The sequence below is a fragment of the Panthera pardus genome, unplaced genomic scaffold (assembly GCF_024362965.1).
Source record: "Panthera pardus isolate Hobbes unplaced genomic scaffold, ASM2436296v1 HiC_scaffold_17, whole genome shotgun sequence".
NCBI classification, from domain to species: domain Eukaryota; kingdom Metazoa; phylum Chordata; class Mammalia; order Carnivora; family Felidae; genus Panthera; species Panthera pardus.
Window position 1 is genome coordinate 142,920,096 of NW_026526732.1, and position 26,604 is coordinate 142,946,699.

At 38.1% G+C, this 26,604-nt stretch overlaps 1 protein-coding gene and 1 pseudogene across 5 annotated transcripts in view; both read right to left on the minus strand.

The window, feature by feature from the left end:
- DNAH8 (dynein axonemal heavy chain 8) overlaps positions 1 to 26,604 on the minus strand; it is a 331,845-nt gene that overhangs the window by 261,168 nt on the left and 44,073 nt on the right. For all 5 annotated transcript variants that reach the window (XM_053905062.1, XM_053905060.1, XM_053905063.1 and 2 more), the window contains exons 11-17: positions 22,383 to 22,490; positions 19,706 to 19,807; positions 11,829 to 11,975; positions 6,664 to 6,861; positions 2,635 to 2,711; positions 1,231 to 1,330; positions 514 to 633 (exon numbers count right to left, since the gene is read on the minus strand). In XM_053905062.1, coding sequence (XP_053761037.1) covers positions 514 to 633; positions 1,231 to 1,330; positions 2,635 to 2,711; positions 6,664 to 6,861; positions 11,829 to 11,975; positions 19,706 to 19,807; positions 22,383 to 22,490 — 852 coding nt within the window. The remainder of the gene's footprint in view (positions 1 to 513; positions 634 to 1,230; positions 1,331 to 2,634; positions 2,712 to 6,663; positions 6,862 to 11,828; positions 11,976 to 19,705; positions 19,808 to 22,382; positions 22,491 to 26,604) is intronic.
- LOC109271566 (dnaJ homolog subfamily C member 2-like) lies at positions 15,186 to 18,447 on the minus strand (annotated as a pseudogene).

Below are 26,604 nucleotides of genomic sequence, written 5' to 3' on the forward strand. Positions count from 1 at the left end.
TCTCTCTCTCTCTCTCTCTCTCTCTGCTCCTCCCCCACTCACGCTCTGTGTGTGTGTGTGTGTGTCTCTCTCTCTCTCTCTCAAAAATAAATAAACATTAAAAAAAATTTTTTAAAAAGAATATACTAAGACTGTCTTCACTTCCACTTACATATGTCAGTGACATATCTGTCCACACAGAGAAGTAAGCTTCAGGATTATGCTTGTACTTTTATTATTTTCAAAACAATGACTCTTTAAAAGCCTTGATAAAGTATGTTTTATTACTAAAAGCCATAAAGTTATAAGATTCTCCCCCTTAGAGATTAACTGCAATTAAGTGAGCTTATCTACTAAACATGAAGGAATTGGCTTGGTCACCCTCAGGCATATTTATAAACTAATTTTTTTTTGCCAGTGAAAGAATTAGTTAGCTCTCACTACTTTATTGGACACAAACGTTATCGGATAAAATATACATCTTCTATTAAAACTACTGTAATCCTCATACTATAAATGGAATTATTGGCTTACGAAGAAATAGTTGATGGGCTCACTTATCCGGCGATAGAGCTGCCTCACCCAAAGTATTTTGCCTGCTATAGGGGGCATGTTGCGAGCAAGAGGCGGGTCATCTTTTTGAGAATGATAAAGCTGGAATTAAGGATACGGTGTTGATGTTTAAAATTCAATACAATGGAAAAGGCAAAAGATATTCAATACATTTGCACTCACATGTTTTATGTATAGGAGCTAGTCAATAAATATGTAAATGCACTTTAGAGATCATCTGTGGCTCAGAAACTACGATGTCTCCAATATATGACATTTAATTCTCTCTAAACCCTTATTTCCCATTACATGTATATTTTTTTCTGTATTTTATCCCAAATTTTAAGGAGATATTCAAATAAGGGAGCAATAAGCTACATTATATCTGTCACAATATTCTCCAGAGCCCATATTTCTCTACACAGAAATATTAACTTAAATGGGCTTTCCAACACACACATAAATGCTGTTACAAAAACAAACAAACAAACCCTGTTCTTAAGAGCATAGGGATGTAAATCTGGCTGCCCAGTGACATACACTGTCAACACCTTCCCACATTTGGAGGGGCACATCAGAGGTACTTAGCAGTGAAAGGGTCATTTTGAAAAGCTTGGCACCAGATAATAAGGGCAATACTTTCAGAATACTTTTTTTTTTGTACTAAAGTACCACTCTGTTTATAAACATGACCCTTGCCTTCTTTGTAGCTTCAAGTTCAGCCACGTAATACTGAAGAATACGCTCGATGGTATGGTTTATTTCTAACTGAAGACAGGGGATGTTCAGCTTCTGGAATCTGAAAGTGAGTGAGGGTGAATAATTAAAAAGTCAATGAGAAACATACTTAAGAATTGCTGCCATCCTAAAAATCCATTCATTCACTCATTTGACAAATACTCATGCCAGACCTCATGCACGTGAGGATGTGGTGAGGAACAAGACAGGTGTGGAGCCAGCCCTCTTGGAGCCTCCAGTTATCTTATGGGAAATGTAGACTTAGTCAAGAGCTATGCGTTAAAAAAATCATTTAAATTACAAGGGGACCAGGAATGCATGTATCAAGGGAACCCAGCCAAGTCTGGGGAGGCAAGAAAGACTTCCTTAGAAAAGGACATTTAAACTGAAAATGAAAAGATGGGGGGCAAGGGTTGACTTCGCAAAGATGGAGGGGAACACACTGAGCATCCCTCTGACAACAGTAATGCTCACATAATTCCAAATAGCCATAATCAAAACAATGATCTGTCTGCCAAATATCACTTCCACCTTCAGACTAAGTGATGCACCGGAAATACTAGGATAATAACATCCTGATAAGAAAGTGAATTAACACCAGTGTACTATGGGTAAAAAGAAAGAGACACACACAGAAAGAGACAGAGACAGAGAAATCAAAAAGAAAATGGTGCTGCCATCTGTCTGTACAGTATTACCATTTGTCAAATCATTTTCTGTTTTGACTCTTTCACTGGTCTCATGAGGTAAAGTCTCACTGGTATGATCCAACATTAGAGAGACGTGGGGCTATATAGCAAAGCTGGGCCCAAACCAGATGCACTGGCTCTCATGGGAGCATTCCCGAAGGATCCCTAACATGAGCCATGAGCCCTCCCTGAACTCAAAGGAAATGGCTTCTAGTCCAGGCTGCCCTGCTCTTTAGGAGAGCACCATTGTCAGGAATAGAGGAAAAGGAAGCAGCAGGAGCACTCCGGAGGAAAAATGAGAACTTTGAGGATCTGCTACCCTTTGATAATTTCACTTCTAGAAATCCTTGCAGTATGCAGAATTAAATATTATTTGTTCCCTTTCCAATAACATCTATGAAATCAACTTCAGATATATTACCCAGCTGGAGGAAAAATCATGTGAAATAATTTCATTTTCTTATTGGAAGACTTTCTGCTTCAAAAAATCCAATGAGAAATATCATACTATATTTCAAATTTTTACCAATCTATTTAATGGCAATTTAAAGATTAATGTTTATAAGTCTTAAAGTTTATGGAGGAGAGATCTCCAAAAATATCTTATTTGAAATTGTATTTTCAAATACAAAGTTATCCCACCTAGAAACTATACTGCTTAATGCACTATAAATACCTTTGAAGAAGCTGAAGGGCCTGCTGAGAAGACAAGATTTTTCCAAAAGTACTGTTCATAAATGCCTGTATTTGTATCTAAAAGAAAATATTAATATTCAATTGATTTGGGGCATTAGGGAGAGATTATTTTTGTTTAGCAACAATTAATGTTTTTCCTATAGAATCAAAATTGCCTTAAACATACCTACCATCTAAGCATCTAGAATTGCACTGTCCAGTATGGTGGCCACATGTGGCTCCTGAGCACTTGAAATGTCACTACTTGGAAGTGAGATGTGCTCTGAGAGTAAAATTGCACACTAGATTTTAAAGACTTAACACACCTACACACACAAAATATATAAAATATCTCAATGGTTTTTATCTTAATTTTTTTTTTATTTTATCATTTTTGAGAGAGAGAACAAAAGCGAGGGAATGGTAGAGAGAGAGGGGGATGGAAGATCCAAAGTGGGCTCTGTGCTGACAGCAGTGAGCCCAATATGGGGACAGAACTCATGAACCATGAGATCATGTCCTAAGCCGAAGTCAGACACTCAACTGACTGAGTCGCCCAGGTTCCCCTCAAAGATTTTTACCTTGGTGACATGTTGAAATGGTAATATTTTGAATTCTGTTGGGTTGGGAAAAGTGTATTATCAAAATTAATTTCACTTGCTTCTTTGAACTATTATTCATATGGCTGCTAGAAAAATTAAAATTACCTATGAGGTTTGTTTGCATTTTCTGCTCATTATTTATGGGATATGACTGACCTAGAGATGAGTAAAGTTGCAAGATACAAAATCAATGCACAGAAATCTGTTGCATTCCTGTATACCAATAATGAAGCAGCAGACAGTGAAATTAAGAAAACAATCCCATTTATAATTGTACCAAAACCAATAAAATATCTAGGAATAAATTTAATCAAAGAAGTGAAAGACCTGTACTCTGAAAATTATAAAACACTGATGAAAGAAATTGAAGACTATGCAAAGAAATGGAAAGACATTCCATGCTCATGAATTAGAAGAAATATTGTTAAAATGTCTATACTACCCAAAGCAATCTCCAAATTTAATTCAATCCCTATCAAAAGACCAAGAGCATTTTTCACAGAGCTAGAACAAACAACCTTTAAGTTTGTATGGAACCACAAACAAAAACAAAAACAAAAACAAAAACCTGAATAGGCAAAGCAATCTTAAAAAAGAAAAAACTGGAGGTATCACAATTCCAGATTTCAAGTTATATTACAAAGAGGGAGTAATGAAAACACATGGTACTGGCATAAAAATAGACACATAGAACAATGGAATAGAACAGAAAACCCAGAAATAAACCCACAACTATAAGGTCAATTAATCTTTGACAAAGGGAGAATGAATATACAATGTGAAAATGACAGTCTCTTTCAACAAATGGTGTTGGGAAAACTGGGCAGCAGGATGTACGATGAAACTGGGCCACTTTCTTTCACCATACACAAAAATAAACTCAAAATGGATTAAAGACCTAAATGTGAGACCTGAAACCATAAAAATCCTTGAAGAAAGTACAGGCAATAATCTCTCTGATATTGGCTGTAGTAATATTTTTCTACATATGTCTCTTGAGGCAAGGGAAATAAAAACAAAAGTAAACTATTGTGACTACGTAAAACTAAAAAAATTCTGCCCAGCGAAGGAAACCATCAACAAAACTAAAAGGTAATCCACTGAATAGGAGAAGATACTTGCAAAATGACATATCCAATAAAAGGTTAGTATCCATAATATATGAAGAACTGATCCAAAAACAAATAATCCAGTTAAAAAATGGGCAGAGGTCATGAACATTTCTCCAAAGAAAACATCTAGATGGCCAACAGATACAGGAAAAGATGCTCAACATCACACATCATCAGGAAAATGCAAATCAAAATCACAATGAGCTATCACCCCACACCTGTCAGAATGGCTAAAATCAAAAACACAAGAAATAACAAGTGCTGGCCAGGATGTGGAGAAAGGAGAACTATCTTGCACTGTTGCTGAATGCAAATTGGTATAGCCATTGTAGAAAATTCATGAAGGTTCCTTAAAAAATTAAAAATACTACTACCCTATGATCCAGTAATCACACTACTGGGTATTTACCCCCCAAAATACAAAAGCTCTAATCCAAAAAGATACATTCACCCCTATCTTTATGACAGCATTATTTACAACAGCCAAACTATGAAAGCAGCCCTAGTGTCCATCAATAGATGAATGGATAAAGAAGATGTGGTATATACACAATGAAACATTATTCGGCCATAAAAAAGAGTGAAATCTTGCCATTTGCAACAATATGAATGGAGTTAGAGAGTATGATTCTGAGCAAAATAAGTTAATCAGAGAAAGACAAACACCCATATGATTCCACTCATATGTGGAATTTAATAAACATAACAAATGAGTAAAGGAAAAAAAAAAAAAACAGAGAGACAAACCAAGAAACAGACTCTTAACTATAGCGAACTGATGGTTACCAGAGGGGAGGTGGGTGAGAGGATGGGGGAAATAGATGATGGGGATTAAAGAGTACGCTTATCATAGATGAAAAATAATAATCTCTCTGACATTGGTTGTAGTAATATTTTCCTAGATATGTCTCCTGAGGCAAGGGAAATAAAAACAAAAGTAAACTATTGGGACTACATCAAACTAAAAAGTTTCTTCCCAGTGAAGGAAACAATCAACAAAACTAAAAGGCTAAATAAGGGGCGCCTGGGTGGCTCAGTCGGTTAGGCGGCTGACTTCGGCTCGGGTCATGATCTCACGGTCAGTGAGTTCAAGCCCTGTGTCAGGCTCTGTGCTGACAGCTCAGAGCCTGGAGCCTGCTTCAGATTCTGTGTCTCCCTCTCTCTGACCCTCCCTCGTTCATGCTCTGTCTCTCTCTGTCTCAAAAATAAATAAACGTTGAGAAAAAATTAAAAAAATAAAAATAAAATAAAAGGCTAAATAAACTAATAAAACTAAAAATAAATAAATCATAAAAATAAGCAATAATTTTTTTCAAAACCCACAAATTCCCATTGCTATAAAGATGCAACTCCTAAAGCATTTTGGGAGCAAACTCCACCCTGCCCAACTAGACAAACAGTATAAACAATAACTAAAATATATCTTAAATATCAAACAGTCTAACTTTCAAAAACTGAAAGGCAATCTATGCCAAAAAGAAAGGATGTTGTTAGAATTTTAGGGTCATTCTTATTTATATTGCCCAGATTACCTTAATATAGTTTTTAAAGAATCTTTAAAAAATAAATGAGGAAAATATATATAATTTTTTTCACCATCATGGCAAGAATTTCAGGTTCAGAAAGTGGACAGAGTATATTCCTGTCCCTCTCTGTATCTCCAGGACATTCTACAGCAAGAAGAGACCATTCCCTGGGGCTAAGCCTAGGTTTACAGTACTTTATGATAAGAGAGTAACTGAGGTCATGTAAGCCCAAAAGGTGGGAGAGAAATATGTTGTGGTCCCACCAGACATATTTTTTTTAAGTAGCCTTCATCCTTCTGCTACCCCATAAGCTATGACAAACAGGATGAGGTCTTTTTTAGAGCTGTGCTCTAAGCTGCAGACAGAATGTGGCCATAAAGTGCAAGGCCACGTCTGGGAGGGCAATCAATCTTCCTAATCTGTCCTCAAATCTTTTCACATTTAAAACAAACAATAAGGATGACACATCTTCTCTTAGACGGGAAAATCGACATGGGCTCCTCGGCATAACAATAATGGTAACAATGGAATACAAATTCTGACGCAAACTAGACATGAACCCCAGCTACAATAGCCTTTTGGGTTTCTGTTATTCGTTGATATCTTTTTAGTGAATATGCTCATTTCTCATTTATTTTGAGGAAAATATTTTGTGGACTGGTTTAAAAATTATTCACACTGGCAAATAGTTTTGATCAATTACACAAGAGTAACTTATATAGTAGATATGTAAATTCCAGTACTATTACATTTCAGCTTTACTAAAGTAAAAGTACGTATAATTACTTACCTCTAAACCATTGATTTTTGTCATGAACTCTGAGAAATCTGTATCAAATTCTGTCCTTCTTGGATCCAGAATGTCATACTGTTTTTTCTTAACGCCTTGATATATACTTTTGAATTTTATTGCCATAATATCTATTCCCTCTATGGTGGAATTACTCAAGGCTGAATATGTCTGCACAATCGTTATCATTTCTGTAATCTGAAAAAGAGAAGTGTTATTTTAGAAATGGGGTATTAGCACCCTTCCCTAGAATAAGCTCTTAATAAATCATTGATTTAAGAAACAAACCAAGGGGTGACTGGCCAGCTCAGTTGGGGAGAATGAAACTCTGGATCTCCAGGTTGTGAGTTTGAGCCCCATGTTGGGTGTAGAGATTACTTGAAAATGAAATCTCTTAAAAAATAAATAAAAATTTAAAAATAAAAAAACCCAATAAACAGGCCCTAGAATCATTTACCTAAACCAGCCAGAGGAGATAAACTAGAAGACAAATCTCTGTCACCAATCATTACTACCCTTAGACTATTTCTATCATGTCTAGAGAGAGTTTACTACCTTTCTCAGATTTTGATCACTTTGCCTTTCAAGAGGGGGAAGAAAAGAATTTGAGTAAAAGCTCTTACAGATGTCTGAATAATTTTATCTTTTTGCTCTTGAGAACTTTCTGAAAATCATTTTGCTTGGATCACTAGATTAAAAAGCTTTACCATTCTGGAGTGCTTGGGTGACTTGGTCGGTTGAGCATCTGACTTTGCCTCAGGTCATGATCTCATGGTTCGTGGGTGTGAGCCCCATGTTGGGCTCTGTGCTGACAGCTCGGAGCCTGGAGCCTGCTTCAGATTCTGTGTCTCCCTCTTTCTCTCCGCAACCCCACCCCTCCACCCCCTCCTGCCCCTTCCCCGGGCGCTTGTGCCCTCTCTGTCTCTCTGTCTCTCTGTCTCTCTCTGTCTCTCTCTCAAAAATAAATAAACATTTTAAAATTTTTTAATTAATTAATTAATTAATTAATTAATTAAAATCCTTTACCATTCTTCTTGGCCCTCACCACAATTCTGAAATGTCAGACTAGCAGAAATCCACATCTGTTTTCCCTTTCACCTGCATTCAAGCAACAGAAGCCCCAAGAAGCCTAAAGACAACTGCAGTCAGTTCTGACCCCTGAAGAGCCTTGGGAAACCCTCAAAATGAACTTTACTGCACAAATGGCTGCTTCCATCTCGGTGTACCAACACCACCACTTAACCAAAACAAAACAAAACAACAACAACAAAAAACAACAGTCCTTCACATCTACAGGCTACTCAGTTATTTAACCTTCATCAATGATTCCCCACTTTGATTCCTGCTTTGGAGAATAATGCTCAAAGCTCTCCAGGGCAGACCCATCGGTCCAAGGCCAAACAAAATGAACCTGTTTTCAGGGGATTCCTCCAAATACTACACACCATGAAGACAACAGTACTGGTCCTCCTACCCAGCCAGCAGAATTCACATAAATTCCTTCCACCTGGCAACGCAGATGACCATTTTCAGAGCAACTGTACCTCTTACACCACTATTTCTGTGCACTTCCAAACACCACTGTCATCCTAGAAGCCAGCCGAAACCTGGAGGAAATATGAACCCCCTGTAATTTGCAACACACTGTATATGCTCTATGTAAAGGTGAGAAATACCTGGCTCTCCAACACATACAGTCCACTTACCTTAAAAAACAAAACAAACTTTAAAAAACAGACCAAGGAACTCAAAAGACCCACTTGCTGTGTTCTTCTAGGCTGCTGAGACTGCCTGCTATCCCTTACCGTGCCAGCTGGTCCCAAGGGCCAGAGACTAGGATGGAATTCCTGTCACTAACACATCCTCCATTTTGTCCATGGGTGGATGAGGGGCCAAAAGCAGAGACAGCAGTCAATCCCATGCTTGGCCTTTCCAACTTAGCCAGTGTGTCTCCTACCCCCAACACCACATAGCAGCAATATGAAAGCCAGTCATGGTGATCAGCCATGACCATACCCCGGCTTGTTTGTCCTCCTCTTGGCTTTTTCACCAACTCACTCTTTATCAGCTTTTGACCCCTCAGTATTGACATCCAACTTGTGATCCCTTCTCTGCTCACCAACCTTGGCATCTTTCCCAGTTCTCAACTTGCTATGACTGCCTCATCTCAATGTCCCCCTACCCTACCTACTAGCTCCAGTTCCTTAAATCTACCCCCAGAACTACCAGCTTCCCATCCCATCTCTTCTTTCCCACAAATGTTCAGGGTGAGAAGCAAACAAAACTAAAGACAGGGCTCTGGGAAACATCAACATTCACCAAAATTTACATGGCAGGAAGAGGAAAAGGAAGCAAAGGATACTGTACTTCCTTAGTTCTGGCTCCTTAGGACAGACTAACACTAATGCCCCATCAACTCTCCATCTACCAAAAGAAGGTGCAACCTAGTGACACACTAGAACTTTCCTCACTTGTTCCTTAAACATTTCTGCCCAAGTCTGAGGTCTCAGTTCTCCAACCCCAACCTCAGTCCTGTCTGTCCTGTGACTTTGGTACTTGTTGATCCTGACATCAATCTCAGCTTTCCCTAATAGGCTCTGATTTAGCTTGCCTTTCTGACTCCCCTCTTCTACTATTTTAGAGTTCAGAGAGGTAGCCCAACAGTGGTTGCTACTGTGCCCCACTCATCAGGGGAAGCCCATCCAGGCAGCTCAGTAACCAATCACCTCTGGAAAAACATGCAAAACCCTGCCACACTTCAGGGTAAGTTTTATAGCCCCAGCTTTGCAAATCTGGATACCAATATCCACCAGTTACACATGGGAGCAATGCCAATCATCTAAGGCATTCTTAGTACAGGGGTATTGGGATAACCTAGCAATTGGGATGCACTTTAGGTGAGGTCTCTGGGCAGGGGGGATGGGGGGGCGGGTGGCATTAGCTCTGGTGCTGAGCCCTTGTGGCATGAAATTGTGCCCTTAAGATTAGAGGCACAGCTTTTCTAGAGGTAGAGTAGGGTAAGGAGCTAGTGCAGCTGGCCATTACCGCCCACTCCCTTCAGCATCAGGAATATTTGGGCTGCTAACTTCATGAATGGATGCCCATTAAGCCCAGCATTAGACCTGCCACCAAAGATCTTTACTGCTAATAGGCTAATCATTAAGGTCTAGCCCTGAAACTCTACCAAGTATAGAATTATACCCAAGTTGACAGGGGTCCTAGCTCCTAGAAAAACTAAGGGTAAAGAAATCTCTATTGTTCACAAAACATCTTCATATAATAGTTTCCTACCTATGGTTCCAAAATCACAAACAACAACAACAACAAATACATTTCATAAATTTGACTTTATCAAAATGAACAACTATTGTGCTTCAAAGGACACCATCAAGAAAGTGAAACGATAACTCACAAATTGGGAGAAAATATTTGCAAATAATAACTGATAAGGGACCTATACCCAGAATACATAAAGAACTCTTACAACTCAGCAATCAAAATACAAAAAACCAAATTAAAAATGTGCAAAGGATTTGAATATAAATTTCTCCCAAGAAAAATTATAAATAAGCGAATTAAAAGATGTTCTAACATCATTAGTCTTCAGCAAAATGCAAGTGAAAACCACAATGAAACAGATATTACTTCACAGCCTCTAGTTTGTCTAAATTCAAAAAGGTAGACAATAATAAGGTTGACAAGGATGTAGAGAAATCAAAACCCTCATGCATTGCTGATGAAAATGTGAAGTGATATAGCTGTTTTGAAAAATACCTTGGCAGTTTCTCAAAAAGTTACCGTGTGGCCCAGAAATTCCAATTCTATGTATACACTCAAGAGAAACAACAACATATATCCACACAAAAACATGTACACAAGTGTTCACAGCAGGATTATTTGTAATAGCCAAAAAGTGAAAACAACCCAAATGTCCATCAACTAATGAGTAAATAAAATGTAGCAACCATACAATGCTATATTATTCAGCAATAAAATATAATGCTACAACATGGATGAACCTTGAAAACATTATTGTAAGTGAAAGAAGCCACTCATAAAAGACCACATATTATATGATTTCATTTATATGAAATTTCCAGAATAGGCAAATCTATAGAAACAGAAAGTAGATTAATGGTTGCTTAGGGGTAGGTAGAGAGGAAAATAGGGTGTTGTCAGGTAATGGGCAGGGTTTCTTTTAGAGGAAACAAAAATATTTTAAAATTATATTTGGTAATGGTTGCACAACCCTGTGAATATATTAGAAAATACTGACTTGTACACTTTGAATGGGTGAATTGTACTGTATGTGAATTATATCTCAATAAAGCTGCTAAAAAAACCAGCCCCACACAAATATGTATTAAGGACTCTACTCGATAACTTGGTTCTCTACATCATCCATACTTTCTTATCCGGGCTGGATCAGGAGGTTACAAATGAAAACTAGGCATCCAGACATGTCCAGGAGATGCCCTTCAAGCTGTGTAATGCCCTCACTGATTTCCAAAAAATGATGAACAGAATCCTAAGCATTACCAGGACATAGGGAGTTGGCAAACTGGTGGGGGAGGGGAAAGGATATCTACATGAGATCTTTATAAACGTTTCAAAAGCTGAGTCCGAGAAGCCTCTGGTATTGGCTTCCCTATACCCCCTGAAAAAATACCACTCCTCCCCAGCTAGTGCTAATACATAAATCAAAGGTGCAGAAGTGTTTGACTCGTGTCTGCCCAGCAAAGGCATCACCCACATAGTGTTTAACTACACCCCATTTTTAACTGGTCTAGAAGGATGTGTCTATACATCCAGATATTATACAACTACTGGGTTCTGCCAGGTATTGCAGGTATTTCACCACACACTTTTCCTCAGCCTAATACAATCATTAGACACAGAGTTTTCTAAGGTCAAGGTCTATAAATAGAGGTAGAATTGAGGTCTTGAGAGAGGTGAAAGTGTGCAATAGCTTTGCCGTCATCAGGAATGAAAAATAAGTTATATCAAAATGTGATCTGTAAGTAATAGGAGATGATTCATATCAATAGTGAGACAAGAGATCCAGGTCAGTAATTCCCAGCAGTGCTCCATAAAGTATGAAATGACCAGAAAGGGTTGGGGTGGTGGGGGCAGGGGGGTGGGCGAAGTGACTGCATAATGGTTACCTTCTCCAGTCTTTTGCAGAAAGCTTCAAATTTTCCAAATATATACATTTCTGAAACCTCAAAAGATTTTTCTCCTGAGGACTCTAAAATCTGTTTCCTTGTCTTATGAAAAGATGTCTGATATTCCTTGAATAGGAAAATGCAATCCTATGAGAAAATTAAAAGAAGGTATGATGAGAGTTTGTTCAGGAGTCAGAAATTCAAGAATCTGTCCTCACATGGTGCTGATGGCATCAGCTCCTCAACAGGAGCTGTTGCTGTTACCATTAAAATTCAAGTTCTCCGCCTACCTACTGAAAAGCCTGGGATTGTGAAAATAGTTTCTTTTAATTTACAACATACTTTCACTTTCTTCATTCGCACTGTTTCCCTTATTTCCTGTCATCAGAGTGTGCCATACACCGTTTGTACATTCTCATGGCTAGTTAGAACTCCTGGGAGGGCAGAAATTCTCTCTCAATTCTATTTATCACTCATCTACCTATCTATCAGTTAGTATCTATTGTTCATCAACATTCTTTACATACAGGTATGTAAAACATTAAAACTCTGCAAAACTAACTTATCATCCAGCCACCGTTTCTCTACAAGGAGATCCTAAAAACTTTGATGAGTGCATTGCTGAAATCCTAGTGGTATTTGACCTTAACTACCACACTGGCCAGTTCAACCAGGCTGGTGAACCTTTTTAAATGTAAAAGAGGATGTGGTCCCTAGGGTCCAGTAGGAATTCTTTGTCACATCACACTAACATTCCCCCAAAAAAGAAACCAATTAAAAAAATATAATGTTGGGGTGCCTGGGTGGCTCAGTCAGTTAAGCGCCCACTCAGCTCAGGTCATGATCTCATGGTCTATGGGTTTGAGCCCTGTGTCGGGCTCTGTGCTGACAGCTCAGAGCCTGCAGCCTGCTTTGGATTCGGCGTCTCCCTCTCTCTCTGCCCCTCCCCCGCTTGTTCTCTCTCTCTCTCTCTCTCTCTCTCTCTCAAAAATAAACATTAAAAAATAATAATAATGTCAAACTTTCCCAAAAAACTAAAAATAGAACTACCCTATGACCCAGCAATTGCACTACTAGGCATTTATCCAAGGGATTCAGGTGTGTTGTTTCAAAGGGACACATGCACCCCCATGTTTATAGCAGTACTATCAACAATAGGCCAAGTATGGAAAGAGCCCAAATGTCCATCGATGGATGAATGGATAAAGAAAATGTGGTATATATATATACAATGGAGTATTACTCGGCAATCAAAAAGAATGAAATCTTGCCATTTGCAACTATGTGGATGGAACTGGAGAGTATGATGCTAAGTGAAATTAGTCAGAGAAAGACAAAAATCATATGACTTCACTCATATGAAGACTTTAAGAGAAAAACAGATGAACATAAGGGAAGGGAAACAAAAATAATATAAAAACAGGGAGGGGGACAAAACAGAAGAGACTCATAAATATGGAGAACTGAGGGTTGTTGGAGCAGTTGTGGGAGGGGGGATGGGCTAAATGGGTAAGGGGCATTAAGGAATCTACTCCTGAAATCATTGCTTTGCTATATGCTAACTAATTTGGATGTAAATTTTAAAAAATAAAAAATAAAGTTAAATTACAAAAAAAAAAAAAAAAAAAACCTTTTCCAAAGGCACCCATAGCCAGTCCAATTTTTATCACAATGCCATCTCTCTGGTTCTGGCTCTTCCATCTCCCTCCTTGCAAACAAGGCCTCTTGCCATTATATTGGGCCCACTTGGATAATCCAGGATAATCTCCCTATCCAAAAGTCAGCTGATTAGCAACCCTAATTCCATCTGTAACCTTAGTCCCCCCACACCTTGCCATATAATAGATTCACATGTTCTGGGGATTAGGACATAGACATCTTTGGGGGGCCATTATTCTGTCTACCACAGTCACTAAATCAGAATTTCTGTGAGTGAGACTCAGGAATCTATATTTTTAAAAACTTCCTGGGTGACTGCTATAAACATTCAGATTTATGAATAAGTGATATTATACTTCTAACTATGACACATCTTGCCTCTTCTATCTCAATCTCCAAAACAACATAACTGCTCCTTTCAAGGTCACTGATTATTTTTCATTCACCCAATAAGTTTATCAGTGCCTACCATGTGTTAGGAACTCCTTGAGATGCTGGGAATACTGATAAGACCTCTAACCCTCATGGAATATACCATCTAACAGCAATTACTTTATATTACTTCCCCTTCACCAATCAATCTCTTCATGTTGGACAAAGGAGGTAAAAGGATTTGAATAGACACTTCTCCAAAGAAGATATATAAATGGCCAATAAGCACATAAAAAGATGCTCAACTATAACTAGCCATTAGAGAAATGCAAATCAAAACCACAATGAGATACTACTTCATACCCATTAGGATAGCTATTGTCAACAAAATAGACAATAACAAGCATTGGCAAGGATGTGGAGAAAGGGGAACCCTCCCACATTGCTGAAGGCAATGTTAGATAGTGTAACCACTGTGGAAAACAGCTTGATGGTTCCTCAAAAAGTTAAACATAAAATTACCATATGGCCTAGCAATTCCAGTTCTAAGTATTACCCAAAAGAATTGGAAGCAAAGACTCAAACAGATAATTGCACACCAATGTTTGCAGCAGAATTACTCACAATGGAAAAATGGTTGGTAGCAATACAGATGTCTATCAACACATGAATGGATTTTAAAAAACGGGGTATATCCATACAATGGAACATTAACTTACATTAGCCATAAAAAGGACTGATATTCTGACACACGCCACAAATGACAGAACTTGAAAATGTCATGCTAAATGAAATAAGCCAGGCACAAAAGGACAAATAGTGTATAGTTCCACTTAAATGAGATACCTAGCATAGGCAAATTCATAGAGACAGAAAATAGAATACAGGTTACCAGGGCTTGTGGAGGGGACAGATGGGGGAGTTATTGTTCAGTGGATAGAGAGTTTCAGTTTGGGATGATGCAAAAGTTCCGGAAATGGATGGTCCTGATGGATGCACAATATTGGGGATGTACTTAATGCCATTGAACCATATACCTCAAAATGGTTAAAATGGTCAATTTTATGTTCTGTGTATTTTGCCACAATTTTAAAACTTGAGTTGTAAAAAAAGAAAATAATTTTTAAATCTTCCCATAAAGAAAATGTCCAGCCCAGGTGACTTATTAGATGAGTTCTATCAGATCTTTTTTTGTACAATATTTTCTGTTTGATTTTCTAAATGCACACACAACAAAGATTATCATCAGGTCATGTCACAGCTGTACTTGTACTCAGTACTTGCCCTTGAGCGTCTTCCTCTGCTTTTACTGTCTCAACAAGTCCCTTATATTATTTCAGGTTGTTTTTCTTCTGTCTTGCGAGGCACTGCTTCTGCTATTTTTTCCCTATTTTTCAGGGCTATTAGATACGTTTTCAAAGCTTGTTGCAAAAGCTTCTGTTCTTCTGTTGTCCAAAAGGTGAAATCTGTGCATGGACTTTCAAATTGTTCCAAAGGTGGTGTACTGTCAGCTTGAGGCATGACTCCCTGTGGTGTGCTGTCTTTTTGATGAAGGTCATGATTTTGGAGACTCTTTTTTTTACCAACTCCATAAAAAGAGTGTGTGTTCATGTAATTGGCAACAGCTTCCTATGCTACTGTGATTTATAAGAAATAACAGATTTGGTCATTCAGGTGACCAAAATACATTTCTCATATAAATTTGGTCTTCATCCATGGTTCCTGGCTCACATCTCCCAAAAACCTTGCAATTTCACAAATTACAAGAACAGTGGGAGTATTTTTCTTATAAGATTTGGTCTCTTGTCCTCGGTTCTTGAAATTGCTTTTGAGCCATAAAGGTGAAATGGGTGTTTTGTTATTCATAACAAGCCCCTTTCCACCACAACTGGGTTTACATCATGAAGTGACTTCTGGAAGCACTAAGGGTGGGGGCTGGTTGCCAGGGGAATGAACCAGGAATGTCTTACCCCCAATTCCGGGGAGGGGGGAAGGCTGCAAGTTGAATCAATCACCAATGGCCAAGGAGTGGATCAGTCATGCCTATATAATGCAATGAAACCTCCATAAAAAAACCAAAAGGAGGGGGTTCCAGTTGGTGAACACATGGAGATCTGAGGAGAGTGGCAGACTCCAAGAGGGAATGGAAGCTCTAAGCCCTTTCCCCATACCTTGCCCTGTGTACCTCTTCCATCTGCCTGTTCTTGAGTTATATCCTTCTATAATAAACCAGTAATCTAGCAAGTAAAATGTTTCTCTGAGTTCTGTGAACCACTCTAGCAAATTACTGAAACTCAAGGTGGGGAGTGTCATTGGAACCTCCAATCTACAGCCAGTTGACAACCTGGACTTGCTACTGGCATCTGAAGCCCCACTCTTGTGGGCTTTAACCTGTGGGATGTGATGCTATGTCTGGGTAGATACGTCAAAATGGAGTTAAACTGTAGGACACCCAGCTGGTGTCCAAGAATCGCTTGTTGGTTTGGGGAACTCCACCCACCCCCCCCCCCCAACACGCGCGCACACACACACACAATTTCCCATCTTGAATTTGTTCCAGCAAGGAAGAAGTTCACAGCTTTAATTAGTAATTGCAGGTCACTTCTCTTCTGACCGGTTTTTACTGCCATTTCCACCTTCGACAGTTGATTTGTCTGCATTCCTAGATACTTGCCGCATTCAAGGCCTTAGCTTCCTCCTTCTCTTTTGTAATTTGCTCTTTTGCTTCTACCATCTGTTTTACCAGAGAAGCCATTCCTGTTTCTTTTGTAGATGCTGATGCGTTTCATTTAAATACATAAGCTTGCTGGGGCACCTGGGTGGCGCAGTCGGTTGAGCGTCCGACTTCAGCCAGGTCACGATCTCACGGTCCGTGAGTTCGAGCCCCGCGTTGGGCTCTGGGCTGATGGCTCAGAGCCTGGAGCCTGTTTCCGATTCTGTGTCTCCCTCTTTCTCTGTCCCTCCCCCGTTCATGGTCTGTCTCTCTCTGTCCCAAAAATAAATAAACGTTGAAAAAAAAAAAAATTTAAATACATAAGCTTGCTAGTTGGAACCTATCTCAAAGTTTTTCCACTTCTTCCTTCCCTCTAACCTGCTCCATCTCATTTTCAGAAAAGTGATTCCAGGTCTTCCATGAATTATGAAGTTTTTGCCTTTCCCTTTTAATGGCTTTTTTTCCCTGGGTATCCTTCCCTTCTTTGCCAATAACCTCCTCTCCTTTCTCCTGAGCTCTCCAAGCAGCTTCTGCTTCAGCCCATCTTTGTTTTTCCTCAGTTTTGGACTCCTTCTGTTTTCCTTCTGCTTGTGCTTTCTTCTCTGCTCCTTTCTTGGCTTTTTTTCTTTTAAAAAAATTGTTTTACCCTTGCATCACAGCTATATATACATTATCAAGTAATGTTCTCATTCAATTCAGTTCTTTTTTTTCTTGATGTCCTGTTGCTCTGTCATGCTTCTCAATCCATCTCCTCTCATTGTGACATTCTGCTTCTTTATTTAAATACAAAAATCCTCTCCAGGAGTAAAACTTATACCAGAAGGAATAAAATGTCTCTCCATCTTCAAATGGTGAATTCATATCACCAAGTTTATGAGCTTTTTTATTCTTTATCTAGAATTCCTGTCAAGCCTTGGGGAAAACACTCTGAAGAACTTGTCCTTTGCTTCACTTTTATTTATTTTTTTAATATAAGTTGTTTTCAAGTTGGCTAACACACTGTGCATACAGTGTGTTCTTGGTTTTAGGGGTAGAGTCCCATGATTCATCACTTACATAAAACACCCAGTGCTCATCCCCACAAGTGCCCTCCTCAATGCACTTTTAGAAGTAACTGAATTATGAAAAGTAAGCTGTGTTAGATTCTCTTATTTTCACTGGATCAGACATTTCATAAGCTTTCATAATGCAAGTAGTTATGAAGTAGCCATGATTTCCTTCTTTTATTGTTTCTTCAGCTGCTTTCAGTGATATTTTAACACCATTTTTTATGAGCAGCTTTGGTCTATCTCTGTGTAACTCTGTCTTACGAGGCCAAATCCAAGAACCACATAATGATCCTGATTCTTCACATGTTTGGGATCAAGTATTTTCAGCATGAGAAACCACCCTAATGAGGCAGGCCAGGCCAGGTCTAAGGACTCAAAGACAGGGTCCTACAGGACTAGTTAAGAGGGTCCTTGGCTTCATGCAGTATAGAAATCAAACATGAACCAGCAGGAAATGGGAGAAAAGTTTTTTGAAGATATAGAGAGAGCAGATACGAAGAGCCATCTGGGAGACTTGAAAAGGAAAGGAGCTTGAGTCTCATCTTTGCTTGGGGTCTCAGGCTTTTGCTGGCACTTGTGACCTGGTGCATGTGTTCTCTTAGGCATCCAGGAACTGAGCAGAACAAGGGCAGGATCCAGGTGTCCTTCATATCACTCACTCCCTGAATGAGTCTTGGCATCCAGATGTCTAGTGCCAGTCGTCTAGAATAGGCACATGGTGGCTCTGCCTGGGTCATTCCTTAGATGTCATCTATTGTGCTGGAAGACTCCAAAGATATCATTATCTCTCTGTCCCTCAGGAGGAGGACATATGCTATTTGCATTACAAGGCATGTGAGGAGTGGGGTGCCGGTGCGGGTCCTAGCAAGAAAAGAAGCTGGAAAAGAAGCAAAGGGGGGAAAAAAACCAGTTTTTTCTCTCATGGGGTCCCTTGGGTTTCCCTGTCTCAATAAGTGTAGTTCTTCACTTTCTGTTCCCTGTCATCACTGGTTCCAGAGGTCAGAAAATGGTGACGGCAGTGCTTAGGCAAAGCCCTGTGAGTACAGCGGTTCACTTCCCATTTGGAGAGCACTGAGCATCCTGTGGCTCTGCCTCCCAGGCCCAACCTTGTGCCTTGGTTCCATAAAGTCCACAGAACAGCACATGAAGACAGCCAATAACAACTTCTGGATGAAGCCTTCCTGCTGTGCTCATTTCCTGCACACTTTAAAACACAGATCCTTTTAATTTTTTACAAACTTGTCCAGAGAATAGAAAAGGGAGGGAGGCATACTATCTTCCCCTCCTCCATCTCCACTCATTCTGAGACCTTAGTGCCAAAAATACTGACAAGGACAGTATGAGAAAGGAAATTTGCAGGCTATCTCTCATGAATATAGTTGCAAAAACTGTAGCAAACAAAATTGTAGCAACCCAAATTTTAAAGTTTTTTTTTTTAATTATACCATGACGAGGAAAGTCTCATTTTAGAAAACCTAAAGATGTCATCCATCACACTAACAGACTGAGGAAAAGAATCTAATAAGCATCACAATAAATATCTGCAGAAATTTCTTTTTTAAAACCCATTCATAACTTTAAAAAATATCTCCTAGTACTAAAACTAGGAATAGAACTTCCTTAATCTAGTCAAAGATGTATCTAAAACCTATGAATGCATCAGGTTTGCAATGCAGAATGCAAAATGGGGAAATGTCTGAAACATCCTCTTCCAGAAGATGATCAAGACCAGAAGCCATCTATCATCTTGATTATTTAAGAATGTATGGCAGTCGTCGTCAAAACAAAAAGGCAAGAAAATGAAATTAACAGGAGCTGGAGTGAAAGGCAGGGACCAGAGTATATGATACAGCAAGAAGAGTCTGATGTGGGCAGCCATAGATAAGATGAGGAACAAATTATACCCTAAATGAGCACTAAATATAAAGGAAAGCTGATAATTCTAATGAGGCTCCTTTTATGTTCTCATGCTACTCTGTAAATGTTTTTTCAAAGTTAACGTGTTCTGTGAACGAACAAAGTAAACAAAAGTAGGCCAGACAATGAAACCTTTACTTTATGAAAATAAGAGTATTTATACAAACCTGAATTTTCTTTAATACAAGCGGAGTTTCCTGATCCCATACATGGACAGTTCCTCCATCAGTAATATATGCTTTACATGCTGTCACCATTTGATTTGTTACCTAAAATAAATACAAGTCCAAAATAACTATAGGTAAAGAGAGAAATAAAGGTTAAGATTTTTAAACCATAACCAAAAAAATATGATAAATAGTAAATTTACAAGATGAAACCACAATAGAAAAGATAAAGAAATACACATTCTAGTGCAAACCAAGAAAATTCAAAATTTTGATGGCATTTAAGTCAATGTCACTGGGGCCATAAATTTCAAAGTCCTCTATATTTTTCTGTTGTTTATCTTTCCTCTAATTAGGATCCAAGTGTGATTCTTCACCATTCTTCAACATGCAAACTAAATTTAAAGTTAACCACATCCCCAAAATAGTGGGAGAAAAAAAACAGTCACTTAAATGGTCAGGAGGTTAGACTGAGATGGCAGGTTGACACACAGACATTTTGGAGAATTCCTAAAATATGGAAAGCACATGGGATCAAATTTCCAGAAAGGAGGTGTGGGGGGGAAGACTAGAGGAAACCAGAACCCAGTTCTGGAGAAGGTTACCATGAAGGTGGAACATTTATGGGAAATCTTTGGGGTGGGAGACAATGAGAGGTATCCCTTGTTTATGACGCTGCACATTGAAATTGGAGCAGCTTGTACAGTACGTAACAATGACATATGCTGGCAGGACAAAGCCATGAGTGTGGACTATGCCCCAGGTAGCTTCTGTGCCCCAGGAGGACATGTCAGAGAAAAAGCTCTTGACATTCCCCCTCTGCCCGCACCCCCCCCCCCACACACACACACAAGAGACAGACTACAAGGAACAGCACAGGAAGGCAAATTAGGAGTTGAAGACAAAAATAGGCAGACAACTAAGAATGACCAAACAATTAAAGAAAATAAACATGGTAACAGAGGCATTAAACTCAACAAAAAGGAAATACAAAAAAAATATATGTAAAATATTTTAAAATATCTTTTATTAACTAAATTAGTTCAGGAGGAAGATATGAGAGTATTTTGCATCACGAAAAGAAAACAGCTAGAGAACTTGGAAGTTGAAATTTTTATTATCAAAATAAAAAAAATTTATTGATAAACTGACTGGCAACTGGGACATAAATGAAGAGCAAATGAGTGAGCTGAAAGGTCAAAGGACAGAAAGTGACAAAAAAAAATTAAGAGAAATGGAAGTTAGATTCAAGGGGAGAGAATAAATTGAACAGGTAGGTAAGGAATAGTCAAAATCAAAACAAGGAAATTTCTCAGGAATGGAGACAAAAGTCTTTGGATTGAAATAATCCAGCAAATACAGAACCAGATAAATGTAAAAAGAAACACATCACTTTGAAATTTTAGAAGTTCAAGGATAGAGAAAAAAATCCTAAAAGCTTCTTGAAAGAATAAGATAGGTTGCCTACAAAGGAAAAATAATCAGATTAGCATCTAATTTCTCATGAACAGTCCTGGATAGGAGACAACAACATCTTCAAGTTTCCAGAAGAAAATTATGTTGAAATTGGAATCCCAGTCAAACTAACATTTGAGTGGCAGGACAAAATGAAGCTATTTTCACACATGCAGGAATTCAGGAGGTTCACCACACACAGACTCTCTCTCTGAAAGAACCATTTGAGAATACTTTTCACCCAAAGAAATAATGAATCCAAGATGGAGGAAGATATGGAAATCACCAAACAGAGGTGATCAAAGAAACTAGCAACGCTTAGATTTCAGTCGGAATACATGTGGATTCAAAATGTTAACAAAATATTAGGCAAAATAGTTTCAAAATATTAACAAAAATAGGGGCGCCTGGGTGGCTCAGTTGCTTAGGCAACCGACTTCAGCTCAGGTCATCATCTCACGGTTCATGGGTTCCAGCCCCCCATCGGGCTCTCTGCTGACAGCTCAGAGCCTGGAGCCTGCTTCAGATTCTGTGTCTCCCCTTCTCTCTGCCCCTGACACTCTGCATCTGTCTCTCAATAATAAATAAATGTTAAAAAAAATTTTTTTAAATATTAACAAAAATACAAAATGAGAAATCTCAGCGTGGGACATACATAACAAGAAAGAGAGAGACAAGGGATGGGGAAAAATCCTAAACTTCTTGCCTTGTTTGGGAAATAGATGATGATTAAATCTATTCATTTGCTTGTTAAAAGAAATGTGACTGTTACTTTATATATTTATGTTCTGCTTGAATCACAAAGAAATTCTATTCGTGTGTTTCGTGGATGATTTTTCAAGTTACTTAAGTGATGAACCATATGTCATCACAGGAAGATTTTACACAAACTACAGGGCCACCGGGAGAGGCTAAAGACACATTGTTAATAGTGGACACAATTCTTAGGTCCTGAGGAAACTATCTGAACAGAATAAATTAGAAAAGCACCAGCTACATTTAAACAAAAAACCTGAGGGCTTACCTCTAACAAAAAGAGGGTACACCTTCAGTTAAGTACAACTAACCAGTCAACAACTTTCATTTCTTGTCCACTGGAAGTATTGAAATCCATAACTCGGAGAGGCACCCAAACTTCCCAGTTCCCTTCTCTGGCCCCAAGGGAAAGTATTATTAACTTTTTTACAGGGTGACATGTGTGATTTCTTCCTTGGAAACTTACTTTGATAAACAACGAGGTCATTCTCTCTGAGGTATTATAATACCGTGACACACCGTGAATCATTCTGATGGCATTAATCAAATTTTGTATTCCATGTGCCATGGAAACCTAAAATTGAAATATATTAAGGGAAGTCTGTCATATATTTATATTTTTAATAAACAATATTCTATAAAATTCAAAACTCTAAACATGCATAAAATAAGGCTGAAACTTTGATCTTAAAGTCAACTTTTACTAAATGCAATGTAGTGTCCCAGACTGGATCTTGGAACAGAAAAAGAATATCAGTTTTGACAAATGTACCAAGAAAATGCAAGGTGTTAACGGGAGAAACTTGAAGACGATTCTGTACTGTCATTGTAACTTATCTGTACATCTAACCTTAAAAGTTTGTTTAAAAATAAAATTTAAGAGGTGAAAATGATTTTAGGATGAATAGTTCAAGATAATCTACTTAAAGATGAAGAAACTTGATATCTTCAAGGGTAAAGTGACTTGCTTATGGCCAGAAAGCTAGTTTAAAACAGAGATCAGACTAAAACCTATTTCCACTTGTGCAATTCAATTCACCTTTCAGCAAAACTACTAACTACCACCAGTTTTGGAGGATATTTGGGAGAAATTCAGATATATAAATTCAAATATAAGGACAGTTCTAGAGGCAGTCACAACAGAGTGGAAGAGATACATGCAAAACAGTGAAACAAGTGGAAAAGCATTCAGCAAAGGGAAACAAGTACAAGAGAGACATAAACCATCACTAATGTATATTGAATGCTTACGATATGCCAGGCACTAGGCAAAGAGCTTCACATATTACCTTAATTTATGCTGACATTGATCATTTAAGGTACATTATTAGATCATCACATCTGAAACATCACTGATTACAAAATGGCACCAATTCTTTATACATTAGCAAGAAAGGAAAAAAATGCTCAATATGGGAAGTTTTAACTCTCCCGTAAAACTAAGCCACCAACAGGCTAAATGCCCTCTGTAAATGTAATCATGAAATAAAGGAGCCATGGAGAAAATGACAGGAACAAAGATTCCATGTCCAAATCTTGTTCCTTGGGTATGGTGGGAGAATAAACTGTCCTGAAGATTTGTACCACAGGCTGGTTACTTACTCACCGTAGTCTAAATTCATACCAATGTTACCAACAAAACAAAACAAAACAAAATAATAAAAAAAAAACACTTCAATCAGAAAACTAATAATCTAAGATGGTGTCCAGTCACATCCACAATGATTCCTAAGACTGGACTCTCTTATAAGATGTGCTCTGAGTACAGAGATGTTAAATGTGAGAAAGATAACTGTCGTAGAACCTAAAAAATAAAGTATTATGATTATTCCCATTGTGCAGATGAGAAAACATAGAAGCAGGGAAGTTAAGTACCTTGTCCCACAGTTGTTACATAACTACAGTTATGTGCCTGAGATTTTGAGACCCTGCTTTTAACTATGACACAAATCAGGATGGAAGAACAGGTCAATGGCTGTTCCACCATCAAGGAGCTTGCCTTTTGTTAGGACAAAACAGAATATATAAAAGATTTCTTAAAAAATTTTTTTTTAACATTTATCTATTTTTGAGACAGAGAGAGAGCATGAACAGGGGAGGGTCAGAGAAAGAGGGAGACACAGAATCTGAAACAGGCTCCAGGCTCTGAGCAGTCAGCACAGAGCCCAACACGGGGCTCGAACCCACGGACAGTGAGATCGTGACCTGAGCCGAAGTCGGACGCTTAACCGACTGAGCCACCCAGGCGCCCATAAAAGATTTCTTTAATAATGACAAAATAAAACCAGAAATAACTACTGAATAGTGTACTGTATGTCCTAGGCATCAGGTGTTAACTATGGCTTAATTAAATCAATTGTATGTGACTTATGTAAATTAACATCATTACTTTGCAGGTAACCTTGTATGTCAGAATTCATATTGTATGTGTTATCTGTATATCAGAAAGAGTCTAATGAAAATAAGCCTTGGAGGAGTCCCTTCCACTCTCAATAAAGCAAGTCTACAAAGTGCCCCTCGCTCCAGTGAAGAAGGCTCAGAGATGGCACCAAATGGGTCCATCAGGAAAATGACCTTCATCTAAATTTAAACATCATTTATTAGAGAAGCTCCTTGAGCACATAGTTCTTACCTATCTGTACACAGCGTTTGACACTTTATATGTAAAATACACGACAGATATGCCAATACCCAGAAAGTGCAATAGCAAGATAATAAAATGAAACATTAAACATAAAATTCATAAAATTTATCAACAAGAAATGGAAGCATGAGTCCTCTGAACTTTTCCTGCTCAAATGTGAGTTACAAGCTAAACTAGTTTGTGAGTTACAAACCAAAGCAATTGCTGTTTGCTATTAATGAGAGTAAAGAAAATGAGGATAAAAAGAATAGTGAATGCATCGAAGATAGTGACTATATGAGGGGGAAGCAATTATATGACAGTATTATTAGTACTTCTTTAATATCAAAGATAATGTTTGAAACATTCCCTCATCAGAGAATATAAAAAGCTCAACAACAACAACAACAACAACAGCAACAAAATAATAATAATAATGTATATCCATGGCTAGAGCAATCGAATAAAATTTTTTAAATTACTAGGATGAAAAGAACACCAGAACTAAAAGATGTGAAAATTCTATAAATTTAAACAAGTCTTTTGAACCAAGAAGCTGAAATTAGTACACCTAAAAATCTAGAGAGCTTGATAACAATAAAAAGCATTGTACCTTTCTTCCAAGTTTATTTTTTATAATGAAGAGCTTTAAATAATATAGAAAAGTACAGAGAATAGTATAATGATCAGTTATATCCATCACTACACTTGACAAAAATTAATGTTTTGTTACATTTGTTTCATCAATATCTACTTGCAGGTAGTCCTCCTAGAATAGACTTTAAATATATGTCTATTTAATATTTGAATCTTCAACTCTTGTGAATAAGCCCAAATGCATGTGACATGTGATAATTCTGATTTTTCTTAGAAATACATTTTAACTGCACATGCTATAAAGCTGGGGAATCAAGTCACTGAGCTCCTGAGTGAGCCAAGTAATGGCCATAATTCTCTATTACCAATTTGGTTTGTTTTACTCATGATCATATGCACACAAACACCTAAAAAGTGATGCAAAATGTTCTAATGTGAAACGGATTTTTAAAAGGTCCCCAGCAGAAGTCCAGTTGCTGGTACTAAAGGTGTAAATAAGCTGTAAATAAAACCCATCATCTCTTTATGGAATCAATTCCAAGACTGCTCCTGGAAGTCTTCCTATTCTCTCTCATGGTGCTTTCTGGTGGAGAATAGATTCCTGCATGGCCGTAAGAACTGTCCTGACCAAGGCTCTCAACTCTACATTTTTCCCTCCTCACCTACATTAAACTCCTTGGTTAACGGAACCATCTTGGAATGGCTATGAACCACCCCTATACATATCTATCTTCTCCAAATCCTCTTTCCCTGACTCCAGGATGAAACCAGCATTGACCTTTCCCTAAAAAGTTTGGCCAACCAAACCATATAGCCAATGGCAACATGTATGTGGAGGCTTTGACTATGTCTTCAAAAATTAGAATGGAGAATGCTGAATATGTATATCAGACACTAATATAAATTATTTTGAAAGCATTTTAACTTAGAGAATAACTTGAAGAAGCAGCATGGAGAAGTAGGAACAAAAACAAAGCAAAATGCCAGAGTGCTAGATTCAAATTCAGTCTCATGACTTACAGTTGTAGAAATGCTCAAATTCTATTCTTTGTTTTTAAAATGAGGACTGTTTTGCATACAGAATGAAAATGCATGGAAAGTATATATTACAATGCCCACAGTAAAAGGCCAGGGGTTTTCAAGACTGTGGACACCTTTAAAAACACAATTGCCTGAGGAACTCTCCTGGCTAAACGTGATGCACAAAAGAGGCAACACCCAGCCAAAGTTGGGCAACACTGCCATAAGTTCTCAACAAATATTAGTTTCCTTGACTTCCCCTCTCTACTAAAGAAAGAATAAAATGTACCATGCTCTACATGGTTCCCAGAACTTATGGATTTATAACTGGAATTTTATACTCATTGACCAACATCTTTCAATTTCCCCCACTTCCAGCCCTGGCAACTAACGTTCTATGAGTTAGTTACCATGAGTTTGGCTTTTTTAAAATTCCACATATAAGTGA